At 39.4% G+C, this 14,342-nt stretch overlaps 1 protein-coding gene across 7 annotated transcripts in view; it reads left to right on the plus strand.

The window, feature by feature from the left end:
- The window catches only part of epha7 (eph receptor A7), a 114,244-nt gene that overhangs the window by 39,209 nt on the left and 60,693 nt on the right, over nt 1–14,342 (plus strand). For all 7 annotated transcript variants that reach the window (XM_088089581.1, XM_088089585.1, XM_088089582.1 and 4 more), the window contains exon 5: nt 251–586. In XM_088089581.1, coding sequence (XP_087945707.1) covers nt 251–586 — 336 coding nt within the window. The remainder of the gene's footprint in view (nt 1–250; nt 587–14,342) is intronic.

The raw sequence follows: 14,342 nt of genomic DNA on the forward strand, positions 1-14,342 counted from the left end.
GGTGTCTGCCAGAGCTGACTTCTTTTCAGTGTACCTGTACTTTTTTTTTTTTTTCTGGATTTGAGTCTTATTATAATTGAGTGTCAGTGTTTGGCTCTAGGGCTGGAGCTGGCATGTCCTGTAGTGTTTTGTTTTTTTTTTCCCTGAGAACAGTGAAAGCACAGATTCAGTCAATGCACAACTCTTGGCTGTCACTTTCCTTGGCACTCAGTTATTTAATTCTGGCTTCCTCCATGTCCACCTCTGACAGGACCTCCCTCCGCGCCACAGAACCTGGTCTACAACATCAACCAGACCACCGTTAGCCTGGAGTGGAGCCCGCCGGCCGACACAGGCGGTCGCAACGACGTCACCTACAGGGTTATATGCCGGCGCTGCAGCTGGGAACCCGAGGAGTGTGTTCCGTGTGGGCCGAATGTGGGATATTCTCCCGCGCAGTCAGGATTAGTGGACACGTATGTGACCATAATGGACCTGCTCGCCCACGCCAACTACACTTTTGAGGTTGAGGCTGTCAACGGGGTGTCAGACCTGAGCCGCACCCAGAGGCTGTTTGCGGCGGTTAGCATCGCTACTGGTCAAGCAGGTAAGAACTCTTACATCAAACTTACTAGCACATGCTTTTTGTTTAATTCACACAGAAACAAATATGTAACAACAGTGAATGGTGTTTATTGATCTGAGAACATGTCAGTGGTGTGTTTGCCATTGAGGGGGTTGGGGCGCCGCCCATCTTGCAGTTCCAATTGTGAAATTATTACACATTATAATGAAAAATTGGTTTATCGTCATGTGTTTGCGTACCTCAGTTGTTACTCTCATAAATTATTATGTTAAATATTCTTATTACATTATTAAGTTATTATAAACGTTTGGTGACTAATGAAAAAGCACAGCCCATGTCATTGTCTGTGTACCAAAGGATGTATTTATGTCCATCTGATGTCGGTATATGTCAGTTTTTTTCTGGTGGTCCCTTATTTCGACACAGCACGCCAAAAATAACTCAGTCTGGAGCTGAAAATTTGATGCCCAAGAAATCTTGAAGGATTTAGTGAATTTGGGGGCTTCAGGATGGATTATGTTGGTAAAAAGAGCTTGGGTATCCTGACCAAAAGTTTGGCCTGATTTGTCGTGGTGTGGACATATTTCTTTCTTTATTCTTTTTGGACTAATAATGACATTTTTTAATCGACATGGCAATGCTGCAGTGGCTTTAAGGCTACCTGATGAGGTTGCTCATCCACCAGCTAGCTTTGTTTGGACTAGTTAATAGCAATTGTGGTTTCCCTGGTGACTTGTGACATCAGACATTGCATTTACGATTACAGGAATTTTTGTATTAATATCCTACATATTTGTGAATTTAAGTAAAGTTTGTGAACTTTATAAAGTGGAAACATTCCACCATGCTGCAACGAGTGCTATATGCAAAGACGCTAAACTGTTGTGATAAAATTGAAAAATTTGACAAAAAAGCACCCACCCCTCCTTAAATGCACATTTTTGTTGTTACATCTCTTTTTGATAATTGATCAAACATACAAAGCACAATGTGTTAATTAGTACTTTAGAAGTGATAGCCACTAAGCTAGGCTAGCTGACTACAGTTCATTTTCTTAGACATGAGATTTATATTGATTGTTTCTTTTTTGTTCTTTTTTTGACTCAAAGAAAGAAAGAAAGTGAATACTTCCAGCCTTATTTCCCAAAACATTGAACTATTTCTTAAAATCTAAGGGTTTGGCCCCCACCAGTCTATGCACACTTCACCCTTTGCTCCAGCTGAGAGAGCATTAGGCATTAGGCGATTGACAGTTTAATTTTGAAAACCTCTCATATGCAAAGTAAGGTAATGATCCCCCATTATCATTAATGACCATAGTCTGATATTATCCATAATATATCCAGTATGTATATTACCCAGATTAATGTAATGTGTATATCAGCATTACAGTGGCCAACATGATTAGCTTAGCAATGATGCAGATTCCCAGTGGTGCCTACAGAGCCAGCCCTGTATTTGCTGCTCCGTCTCCAGGGAATCTGCGGTAATTAAAATGCTGTATTTTTTGCGGTGACAAACTCTAAAGCCTTTTTTATTCATTATTTGTATGGATCCACCCAACAAGATTCCTCTTTCATGCTTGAGCATCCATGAAACACAGTTGGCCCAAAAGAGTGTTCTGACTACAGTGATTAAAAAGGAAGCTGCAAAGAGAGCACTAAAGCTTTAGCTGGATATATAACCCCTGTCTCTCTGTCATGTGACGGCCAATCACGTCCTGCTGCCTGTTAAATCCTATGTCATCATTTTGATGTGAAGTAAAACTGCTCACCTGCAACTTCTTTCTTCAAAACGTATATCTCTAAGGCAGTGGTTTAGTACCAAAAATGTCTCAGATGTTAGAATGCTTGAGAGGGGGAAAAAGGAGGCCTTTCGTTGAATGGATGTGTGTGGGATGTAGTGCTGGGCATGATGTATTTCATGACGCTCAATTCGTGACAGAGACAAGCGCTGGAAGGTGCCGAGGGGTTGCCTGGCCAAGGACACGAGGATTGCGGAAGGAGGACAACCTAAAGGAAAAAGCCAGGGAAAAACAATTAGCACGTGCTCTTTTAGAGTCACTCATAATTATACGTGGCATGTTGACAACAGACAATTACTCAGTTAACCCGGCGGAATATTTAGCCATTAGCTATTGTGGAAGAGAGTGGTGTGCTCAGCCAAGTCAGTGTCATGTTTATTATTTTGAGTAAGTGGCACCATTTAAAATGCTTTAACACCATAATCAGTGTAACTGGCTGGCGTGGATCAGGTTGCTGATAATTTTGTTGATCTGTTCCATTAAGTTTTTAATTTGTGATTAGGTTGTGCCAATCAAATGTGATCATTTTCCATTCCATTTACAGAATTTCTTGATCTCCCCCAAGTGATTTATGGTATTTGGGTGGACTTGCCTTTGAAACCCTATTTAGACAATGATATAATACTAAAAACCATCTTTTTAAACCAAGACTAATCAGATTCCTTCTGGGTTAGCAGCTCTTCAAAGCAGGGTGGCCCACTCCACCCGTTCAATGGTAAGACAGATCTGGGACAGAATAATACCTTTAAATGAAAGATGAAATGACTGAAGACGGCATTGAAAAGAATAAATTAAATGTGCAGAAGGATGGCAGTGCAGTTTTATGATTGTGGCATGACTGAGTGATATCAGACACTTGATACGAAGTTAGTATTTGCCCATCTAACTGTCCAACTGTTTAACTGGACTATCTAAATCCATAGTACAGTTCTCCCACATTGGCAACAAGTACTCCAAAATGCAATTTCTAAGGCTCTGTTTTATTAACTTAGCCTTGGGTGATCGGATTACAAGGGGATGGCTCTAAGTACACTTTTGATTGCACCCGATGCATCCTCAATGGGTCTTGAGATCCGATTACTCAGACCACAGGTGAAGGTGGTGTAAATGGCATATGGCCACATTCTTTCAGCAGTGTGAAGGCTAATGTGTCCTCAGCCATATTTAAAGACCGCCCACTCCACTGTCTCTGTCAGATCCATACCATCTGAAAGTCGGAAATGGTTGGGTTTGCATCCATTGCATTTCTGCCTCCCGGAGGTTAAAACAACGCATTTGGTCTGTACATGTTGCATTTGATGTATGTGTTTAATTGCAATTTGGAAGTGAGATCCGATCACAAGTGGTCACTCATGACACTTGTGGAGACAAATTCGAATGCCAGATGTGAATAGACAAACTTAGAGCTTTCCGCTTGTGATTGGATCAACCATGATGCATGTTAATACCAGGTGTAAACAGGACCTAATTGACATTTCCCATGTGAGTCTTTCTAGGTCAGTTAAGGGACAAAAACTACTGGATTAGGTTTGCCAAAACAATCTCAATTTAAGGTCCTTTTATGAGCTTTTTCCAGAGTTTTTACACAGCATCCGGCATTAAGTTCAGTTCTCATGGCTATGGTTCTGTTGTCATCACATGGCCTTGGTCTGGATTTTCAGTCATAACATAAGAGGTGGTCATAATGTTTCGACGGTCAAAAATGACCTTTCTCTTGAGTTAGAGAAATATCAGTTTGTTAAGGTTAAGGAACCTTTGTCAACAAGAACCCTTTGGTTAAGATTTAAGAAAGATGGTTTAAAGAAAAAGGTTGACTGTTGGTAGGAAAAGGGACATGAACTGCAATTTGTAAGTCACTATCAGACACTTTGCACACACAGCAGGGCTCATTGTCCTGCTCACTGGACCCTCACTGTGTCCAGCACTCGCTGGGCTGTTAGGGAATGCTTGAGCGCTTTGTAATTGGAACGTCGGAGTTTCCTAAAACAATCGGTCCTTCCTGAGCGAGCATGCAGGTCCACTCATTAGAGAATGACTGCATTATTAAAGCTTTTATGGCTCATCATTCAGAATTGATTAACCTTTGCATGGCGAGGCACTGGAGCCCCATAGCACTGAAAGAACCTTAAAAAACGGCCTTTCCTCCATCCCTCCCCATCCCTACCTCCTGCATGATAATCAGCACCAACATAGACTTGTGGCTTGGGAATGGGGGAATGAGCAAGCAGTGTGCGAATGCAGATGGTGATCCATCTGATGAGGAATTCACACCTCCTCTAATTACACCAAAGGAAATGTCTGGAGCAAGGCTGGAGCTACACAAGGTGCTGAGTGCTTATTGTTCCCAGAAACCTAATTACCTCTCAGCTCTGTCTTAAATGAGTTTAAGTAGAGGCTGCGAGTTCATAAGCTTGATTTCTACAGCTCCGTCTTCGCCGCGGTTGAATAGAAATTCGTCATGTGGAGGATTTTTGCTGTCTCCGCCACCGCTGTACGCTGGAAGTTAAGAGCGCGTTTCAATCAGCGCTCCATTGTGAGTCGACAGCGCCACAGAGCTGCCCCTCGGAGGCCCTCCATGCCTTAGCTTTCCTCAAGCGCACTTGTAAACAAGGCCTTTTGTTCTTCCAGCACACTTGTGAGTGGGCACTGCTCATAGAATAACCATTAATATTTATTCAAGCGGATGTTCACATCTCTGTGCCAGAGAAATCACTGTGGAGAAGGGCACAGAAATAGGATTCTAAATTGGTTATGGGAAAGGCTAAAGGACCCATATGTGTGTGTGTGTACGTGTGTGTACGTATATGCTGTGTGTACACGTTCAGCTTGAGACCGGTGAAATGAAGTTTAGGTGCGATTGGCAAGAGGTATAAACAATATAATGAGTGAAAGGAAGAGCCTGTGGAAATTGATTTTAATGTTGACTGCTTGTATTAGCCGGCAGCACAAAGCCTGCTAAGCTCAGATAGCAACTTTCACAATAGTTGAGCAGAGCTCTATAGTATCCACAGGCTCTATGGGTGAGTCAGAGCAGAAAACAGTGGATTTGACTGCATTATTTAGACTGCGGTGAGATGGAGTATAGAAATGCCTCAGAATGCTGTGGTCTTGATTCAAAAACACCTGATGAGATAAAGATGTTTCAAAATCAAGACCTGTCTATGTGTGACGCCCCTTTCAGACATGGAAACACTGCTTACTAGACCTATGTACCTTTTTTGTCATTCCGATTAAGGCGTCCATAGCAGGAATTTTAATCATGGGTTAAGGGTTAGGGGGTTGTGACTCTTTTCCAAAATGTCCTGTACATTTAGGGAAAGAGTCACAATGCTTGCACAACATTTGGCATCTACTACGCAAGAGGAAGGTTAGAAACATGTTTCATGATCTCTAAAAGGCTGCATAATTGGTGGATTTTAAAATGTATTTGCTATTGAATTCCTGAAGACATTTCAGGACATTTGCAATACAAAATAAATTTCAAAAAATAAAATCAGTGTTTTATTTACTTTAAAAAAAATAAATCAATCACCTACATGGGCTCAATTTCCAAATTTGAAGGTAACACTAGTTGCTGTGGCTAGCCCCATTGCACGTTGCCATGTTGCATTTTTGTCAAAAAGTTAAATAAAACAAGAAAACATGGCTCAGATCCCAAAGTTCGGACGCTAGCTGCTTCTGCTAGCCCTGTTCTGCATTAGCATGTTCCATTTTTGTAAAATAAATAAAAACATATAAAATACAAATAAAAAATAATAAATTAAATCAAATCAGATCAAAATTAAGCAAAACAAAATGAAATAAAATAAAATACAATAAATAGCATTGCTCTGACCCTAAATTTGATCTAATACGAGTTGTTATGGTTAGCCTTGTTCCAACATTCATCATTAGGAAGTATGTTTTAGTGACATCCCAATCCTGGCCAGCAAGGTACCTATGACAGTATCGTATGACATCAGTTGATACAGAGGAGGGATAACATTTGTTAAAACAAATGTTCAGTAGGGGTGTGCAAGCATTCATAGAAACCTAAATAATAATAATAAAATAAATTAATAAAAAGGTATTCACAAATTTCCCGTACAAATATTTGAGACAAAATTGCGTGTGTGAAAGAGCAACCTAAACACTCTGTTAATGCCTAACCCTTACCCTACACAACTGCAGCAACCAACCACCCCAAGAGAAGGGTATATAATAAGGTTGCTGTCGTGACTTTTCTGTAAAATTTTATGGGGCGGTTTTTCAAAAACATAAAACCAACATTTAAAACTGCCATTTACAGAATGCGTTAAATGTCCAAAATGAGCTTTAGACTACTCTGTCTTCAAATTCCAGGAATGCCATAGCTGTCATTCCAAAAACACACATGATAACATACACATGTTGAGACAGACTCATAATAACGAACTTTAAATAGGGCTTTGTGTCAGATAACAAATTTCACACTTTTTCCATCAGAGGAATTTTCAAAATCAGCAAACAGAGTTATCTTTTGTGTTTATTTCTATCCATTCCCCGCTTCATTTGTTGTGCAACACTGTGTGAATGTGAGATGATGTTCAAGTCCCCCTCAAGTCCGAATCTAATTAAACATTCAAAGAAAACAACAGGCTATTCCCTTCAGTACAATCTCTCAGTGCAAAAGGAGAAAGAGAAAAAAAAAGCATTGAGGCACACAAGAATGTAAGCTAAGCATTTTACTTTGATCTGAAAAGCCTCTGTGCCCTTGCATTGCGTGAGAAGCAAATATTCCCGTTTTGTTTGACTGCTTCAGTCAAAGTCTGCCTAGCTGTCCTCCAGCAGTTTAGCGTCTGGAGGTTAAGAAGGGGGAAGATAGCAGAGTTTCTTGCATGATTTGATAATTATTTACCTCTACGAGAAAGCAATGATCATTAAAAGAAAACAGTGTTCATGGCTGCAAATTGATAGCCTGCTTTTCTCTGTGGTAATCCATACCACCACTTTATTGACACTTTATCATTGCTAAATGGATATTGTTCGGCGCATTTGTGAAAGTAACACTTGGGGAACAATAAGGCCATTGATTTATCCCTTTTTGTGTTCTAATCTGCCATGGTGGCCTTAAACAGAAGGATTGATTGATTCTGAGCAGTCCCCACTGACCAGTGCCAGCCAGTGTAATTTTCTAGTTAAGCGGATCCTCCTTTGTAGCATTTGTCCCCGGTTTTACGTTACCTGGGAGCCCATTCTTTTCACCGCTGCCACCCCCACCCCCACCCCTCGCTCCACATGCTCGCAGTAATTTGATGAGAGCTGGGCAAAGCAGTAAGATTCAACAGCTGCAATAAAACTGTGGTGGTCTCAGAGCAGCAGCTCGGAGCACTTAACCTGTAGCTTTTCTGTAAATGCCTCCTGATTTGTCTGTCACCCAATCCGTCAGCAATGAATAATTTTCATGGAAGGTGCACTTTAATTACTTTCCCATTTAAATGGCATTATCGTGGCCTATCTAGGTAATTAATCTCACCAAGTATCCTGTTTCAGCCTTTTATTGCTGGCAGACGAGCTCCCTAAATCCCCCCGAATCTGCCGTGCTTGAATGAGCCCTCCCTCGCAGAAGCTGGCGTTGCCTCTTTCCCCTTCACTTGGTCCCTATCGCAGCCATTGGACAGTCCTTTCTCTCTGTGCAGACAGCCTGTCAGAGCAACGGGCTGTTTCACTGCCTTGGAAAGGACACAGGCAGACACATCCATGCGGGGCTGTAGTCAAGAATAGGCCTCACAACCAGTAGGGGTTTGGAGGGCTGATGGCTGCAGATAGCTGATATTTTGTGTTGATATTCAGCATGAGTTTTTCTTCTTGTCAACAAATTGTATGAAAAGACTCGAATGTGTCCCACTACAAAGATGGTGTGTGTGTGTGTGTGTGTGTGTGTGTGTGTGTGTGTGTGTGTGTGTGTGTGTGTGTGTGTGTGTCGGAGCCTGATATATCTTCTTCCTCTGAGCCATAGAGCTCCATTGTTGTCCATAGGCCCACCATGATAACTGCTTTTGCTGGATGATATATTGTCCCAGAAATAATTGTGATAAATGATATTATTGTCATTTTGAGACCATTTTATGCCACTGATAGAATGATAATATGAAAGCATAACAAGTACATCCTTTGAAAGAGCAGTGAACTTTTAATTCTTGACTCTCTGAAACTTAAGCAAATTGGTCTGATTTCTCTCTAAAACACTGGGAGAGGGCATCATCGACTGAGCAAGACATGGTCCAATAATTAGCAAAAAAAAGTTAAATTACCTGAAAATATGCCAAAAAAAGTAAAAAAAATGAAATGAAAGAGCACTGTATTTATTTTCTATATTTATTATATTTTTTTCGTAACATAAATTTAGACAAAAAATTATTTTGATTATAAATATATTTTTTGGGGGGCATTTTGCCTAGCTTTTTAGATAATTGTCCAGTGATCCTCTCCTCTTTTTTCTTGCAACTTTTGGGATATTTCTCGCCAGGTCGGTCATTTTTAAGTTTTTGAAGAGTCAAAAAGCTTGTGAAAATGAAATATTCAGACTCTATTATCAATCTAAAACTATGTATTTATTTATTCATTTGCAAAATGATGAATCAGTATCTATTTACAAAAGTGTTTGCAAAGCATATATTAAGTCCCAGTGCTGCATTGAGCTGCATCCTTCTGCCAGCCTGCCTCACACTGTGCACGGCGTAAGTGGAGAGGAGGGAAAGAGGAGAACCCCGGCTGTGGGTAGAGATGGGGTCACTGCGATCACTCTGTGCAGCACGCTCAGAATGAATTACAACATTTTGCCTGATGGTCTAAACAAGTAGCTAAATTTGTTACTGGTAGCTTTCGAGATAAAGTTGCTAAGAGGCTCTGAATACAATGTACTTGACAACTAAGGAATGACGGGTTGTTGTATGTGGGTTTCGGCAGGCAGCTGCTGTCCTCTTTGAATATTTTTGTAGTATGGAGTAGTGGACCAAACTGGCCTACTTTCACTTCAGGTCACAAGCCTTGAAAGAATTTATTGTTTGCAATGTTTTGCTGATCAGTGAGAAAAAGTTTAGAAACACCATTTATAAAAGCTCTTGTTTGCAAAGTTGATATTTTGGCCTATGGTTGGCGAAAGTGTAATTTTGAGTGTGGAGGTCGAACTGTTTCTATAAACTGTAAAATGGCTCCAAGACCAGATCTGAGTTAATTTTCATGTCATAATACAATAATTAAACCAAATTATACCTTTGGTGTCCCTGTAGTCACAAGGGCTTTCAGCGTCCATGTGACATAAATTTTGCTCATATCCTGAATGCTATGTCATGTGAGGACACTTCGATGTGCAGTGTAAACAGAACAGCATCTCCTCGTCAAGTATACTCCTTTGTGCTTTATATCTGCCTCTTAAAGCCAATTCAAAAGAATCAATCCAAAACAATCAGCTGCAAAAATCTCTATTCACATCCCAGCAGGATAATATATAATACTTCAGGAGCTTCTTGGGAATCACAGAGATGTAGATGTCTGCAGCAGCCCGCGACATGCAACTAAATATTACAGCGAATCAGGACAAAAGAGAGAATCAGCATCCAGTTGTGGACCAAAGGAAAAGTAAGACATCAGCAAAAAGTGTCTTGAGATTGAAGATGTGCAGTTCAGACGCACACGAAAATATCCTTTTGTCTTTGTTCTTTTGTTCCAGCAGCTGAGTAACAGGTGGTTTCACTGGCTGGGTAACAAAAATATTCACTTAAATATTGTCCTCACAAAGAAAAAAGCTTTGTTATTTTTTAATTTGTATTTTTTGTGTCCTTTGGGCGATAAAAATAAAAATCAATGTTCTGTTTTTTTTAAATTACTGATTTTTTTATTTTTATTTTTTTAGTGATATAAGCAGATTTTTTAGCATAACATACTTAAATACATACATAAATGGAATGTTAATTAGCTCATTTAGGTTAAATGAGTACAACATATTGACCCAAAATTTGCCATGACAATCTGTTGAGGTTAACATTAAGGAGAATGTTAGAATCAGATGAAAGCATGGAACATTGTTTGATTTTACTCATGGTGTACCTCAGTGGCTTTACTATTCCCTAATATTGGTTTTTACTGTTATTAGTATAATTACAGTTCCATAAACTCTTTATTAATTTTCTGTTTTTCTCTCTCTTCCTTATTTTCCGTGGATTATTTTTGTTTATTTCCACCGACTCTCTGTGTCCAGCCCTGTTTGTTTGTGTTTGGATGCCAGGGTTATTAATTTGGAACAATTGCAGAGAGCGATATTATTGCGTTCGGAAAGCTGTGTGAAAAGTTGCAACATTCTGATGTTTTGGCCTCAGCTGGGAATATGTGGAAGTTGAAAAAGGGGAGCGCTGATTCACATTCAGCCTCATCCTATAGGCTGTGTTCCCCCGGAGCAGACACAGACACGGCTTTAATTATTCAGACCTCTGCGCGGCAGCAGAAAGAGATTGAGGCAATGTTTTTTTTTTTGGGGGGGGCACGGTTGGCAGTCAATGTGATGTTTACCTTCCACATAGCAACTCCGCTTTTCACTCAGGCCCTCACCTTTCTGGAATCGCTTCTTCTTTTTCTCTCTGAGACGTCAGCCGCTCTCATTTATCAGCCGACACATTTGACAACTCATTTTTCTGCAGAAGTTGGCCACTAAACAAGTTTCCCCCTGAGCATTGTTGCATTTATCAACATTTTGGGGATATTAAAATTGTGTGTGTGTTTCACGATATCTTTAAACTCCTCTGTAAACAAACAAGGGTTTCTATGCAGGCAAGGAAACTGAAAGCTTAGATGCTGAAATGTTTGGCAAGACGTACACATGTTAACATTTTGGCGGCAGGCTATGGGATGCTGGAGTTCACTTTTCAGCAAGAGTGGTTGGAGTGACAGCCCGCTGAGGTAAAGGACAGAGAAGTCTGCTGAAGTGTTTTCAAGCAAGATGCCAAACTGTTAATCTGCTCTGTCGCTGCGAGTCACTCTGGGTGAGATGATCAGCCAAATGTGTGAAACGTGCAGAGTTATCAAAGTGTCAGCGAGGCTCAGATTATTATGATCCCTTTATCATTGAGTCTTTACAGGGAAGCAACATCAACTCCTTTGAGGAAACACGAGCAGTTCATTCAGAATGCTAGAGCTGAGCGTACTCAGCCTGTTTCATTTTCCTACTGATCTGTGGTCAGGACTGTGTTGCATAACAATACAGCGGTGACAATGGAGCCGGTTTTTAGTTCTGCTGTGTCTGGAATATGTGACTTAAAGCGAATTTTAGGACAAATATGGCACATATCAAGAATAAGAGCATTCTGGGAACATTTTAAAGGGTAATTTCACCCATATTACATGCAGATAGTTTGTGCTGTATTTGTCCAGTTTTTGAGGTACATCTATGTCATTTCTGTCACACTAGTACAAATATCAAAGCTTCTTCTTTGGCTGCCAGTGGATTTTTAAGATGTTATTTTTAATAGCTGAGCAGTACAAACAAGAAATTACATTTACTAGGTAGGGTTAACATTTGGGTTATTTCCAATATCTGTGCAAAAATAAACTAAAAGTAAAAAAAAAAAAATAGCACAAACTGTTTGTCAAATACTGATGCTCTGTCATGGTCTTCTGCATTTTGACACTGATGCCAAAGGCACTTTTTGGTGTTTTTGTCAGACACACTAGGCTTTCACTTAACTCCAATGTATATCTATCAATATTTACAACATTTCAGTCTGTGTAGGGAGGTTAGCGTGGGGAGGGAGATCGGTCAAACAAATGCAGACTTTCACCCAGGAGACCACTGTTTATGTTCCACGTGAAAGCAAAACTGTTTAACATAAAGTCAGCGTTGTTTTAACGTAACGGTCAATAAATTACATCATCCGTCACATACTGAGGTAACTAACGTGATGTATTTACATCACATTTTGTATTTATTTTTACCTTAAACCCAAAATCTTTTTTCAAAACCTAACTAAGTAATATTGTTGCTTAATCACAACCACGTGTTAAAATGTGCTTCCCAGGAGACAGCTGTGCATTCAGGTGTTAAAGGGTGCATATTATAGAGCTGCTAAAGGGTGCCCTCAGTGTACGCAGAAAGCTTTGTTATGTGACTTCTCAGGTTGAGAAATGTTTTGCCACAAAACAAAGGTGAACTACTGTCAAGAACAGTTTTTTTTTAATTCTAAAGGCAAATTTGAACTAAATGAAATATTTTCACACTCAACAGTTTAAAGCATATTTGAATGCATAAATACAAATAAATACAAAATACTATTTAACCCTACTATTTACCCTAACCAATCCTCTAATAGCAAAAATGTTTCCCTAACTCAGGGGAGACTCAGCAGCCAGCCATTTCGCCATTATTTGTTTCAGAATGGCTGTAATTGTCATTACAGTGAGAGTGGCTAGTCCACCTTAACAGTCCACCTTAAGGGAGGTTAATTTTGACTGCTAACTTTGAGGCTAACCCCTTTACTTTAGTCATAATTTGGAGAGCAAGACATAGTAACTTGGCTAGGTTCTTTAGGGATAGCAGCATTTATTCACTGAAAATAGCCTAAAATTACACACATAACACCTCTACATTTGAATTTATACTCCCATCCTTGATCACACACTTGGTACAAACCAATTTGGCACCGAAATGAGGCACCAAAATCTGCGTTGTGATTCAGCCCAGTAGGTACCGGTTGCATAAGAGCTGGTTTTCGGTAACTTACCATTCACCTGTATTGTATTGGATGGAGATATAGATGTATATGACATATCTCATATATCTTTTTGTTTTATGTGCGTAGTTGAGATGAAACATCCCCTTAATATTGGCTATTCACATAAGTCTGCTTTGTGAGGAAGCATCCACTAACATTGTTAAAAGAACAGCAAATTGGATTATATTTCCCATGTATAAATTACAGTACATGACCAGATTAGAGTGTGAGCGCCTGAGCCGTCTCCATGCCGCCACCACCACCACCACCACCACAGGGTGACAGATCACGAATATTCGCTCAGTGAAATTACAGACCTGAGGGGAAGTTGATGAGAAATGTCACTGTCGACGAAAATGGAACTCTAATATATTCCATCTCAGGTTTGTTGGACACTTATTAATGTCTCTCAGTGAGTGCCGCTAATTAAGGTAGTCAGTCTGGTGCGGCAGATGAAGCGTGGGACAAATAACAGTGTGACCTGCAGAACAAAAGAGCTGCGATCAGAATGTACATATTTAGCAGCATTATGAAGCAGAGTACACAGTGTTTCCAAGCTGAGCAAAAAAAAAGTCATCATTGTAGCTGAGCAGTGCACCCTGTTATTCATAATCTTATCGAAAATGTTGATGATTATTTCAGCAAAATGTGAAAATAATTATAAAGTAGTTTTGGAGCCAGTTGACTAAGTTGTGAAAGTTTTGTTTTTGCTGAAAAATGCTTCAGGTGCAAAAGGAAACACCAAAACTAATGGGCTAAGATAGAATTTTTGTTTTGTTTTTTGACTCACAAAAAAAAAAAAAAAATCAGTACAATTCAGTTGCCACAGCCTTATTTATTCTGTCAGCTTGTGGTTTCTGATGTTAGCTTTCTTATTCTCTCGTATTCTAAAATACTAATAATAATAATAATAATAATAATAATAATAATAATAATAATATATATATATATATATATATATATATATATATTATTATTATTATTATATATATATTATTATTATTATATTATATTATATATTGTATTATAAAAAGTTTATTGACATTTAGGCAACGCTATGTGTATGTCAATTTTGAAAAAACAAAACAAACAAACAAAAGACGTATTGTTCTTCCTCCAAATTAAAAGATGAACTCATCAGCAATAAAACTCACCCTTGTGTAATTTCGTACACTGAGGTTGTTGTTCTGTGTTTTTTTTTTGGATACAGCTGTATTTGGTCTGGTAGTAGCATATGATGGCTTGGTTTGCT

The sequence above is a fragment of the Plectropomus leopardus genome, chromosome 16 (genome assembly GCF_026936395.1).
Source record: "Plectropomus leopardus strain MGB_pleo_1.0 chromosome 16, ASM2693639v1, whole genome shotgun sequence".
Classification (NCBI taxonomy): Eukaryota; Metazoa; Chordata; class Actinopteri; order Perciformes; family Serranidae; genus Plectropomus; species Plectropomus leopardus.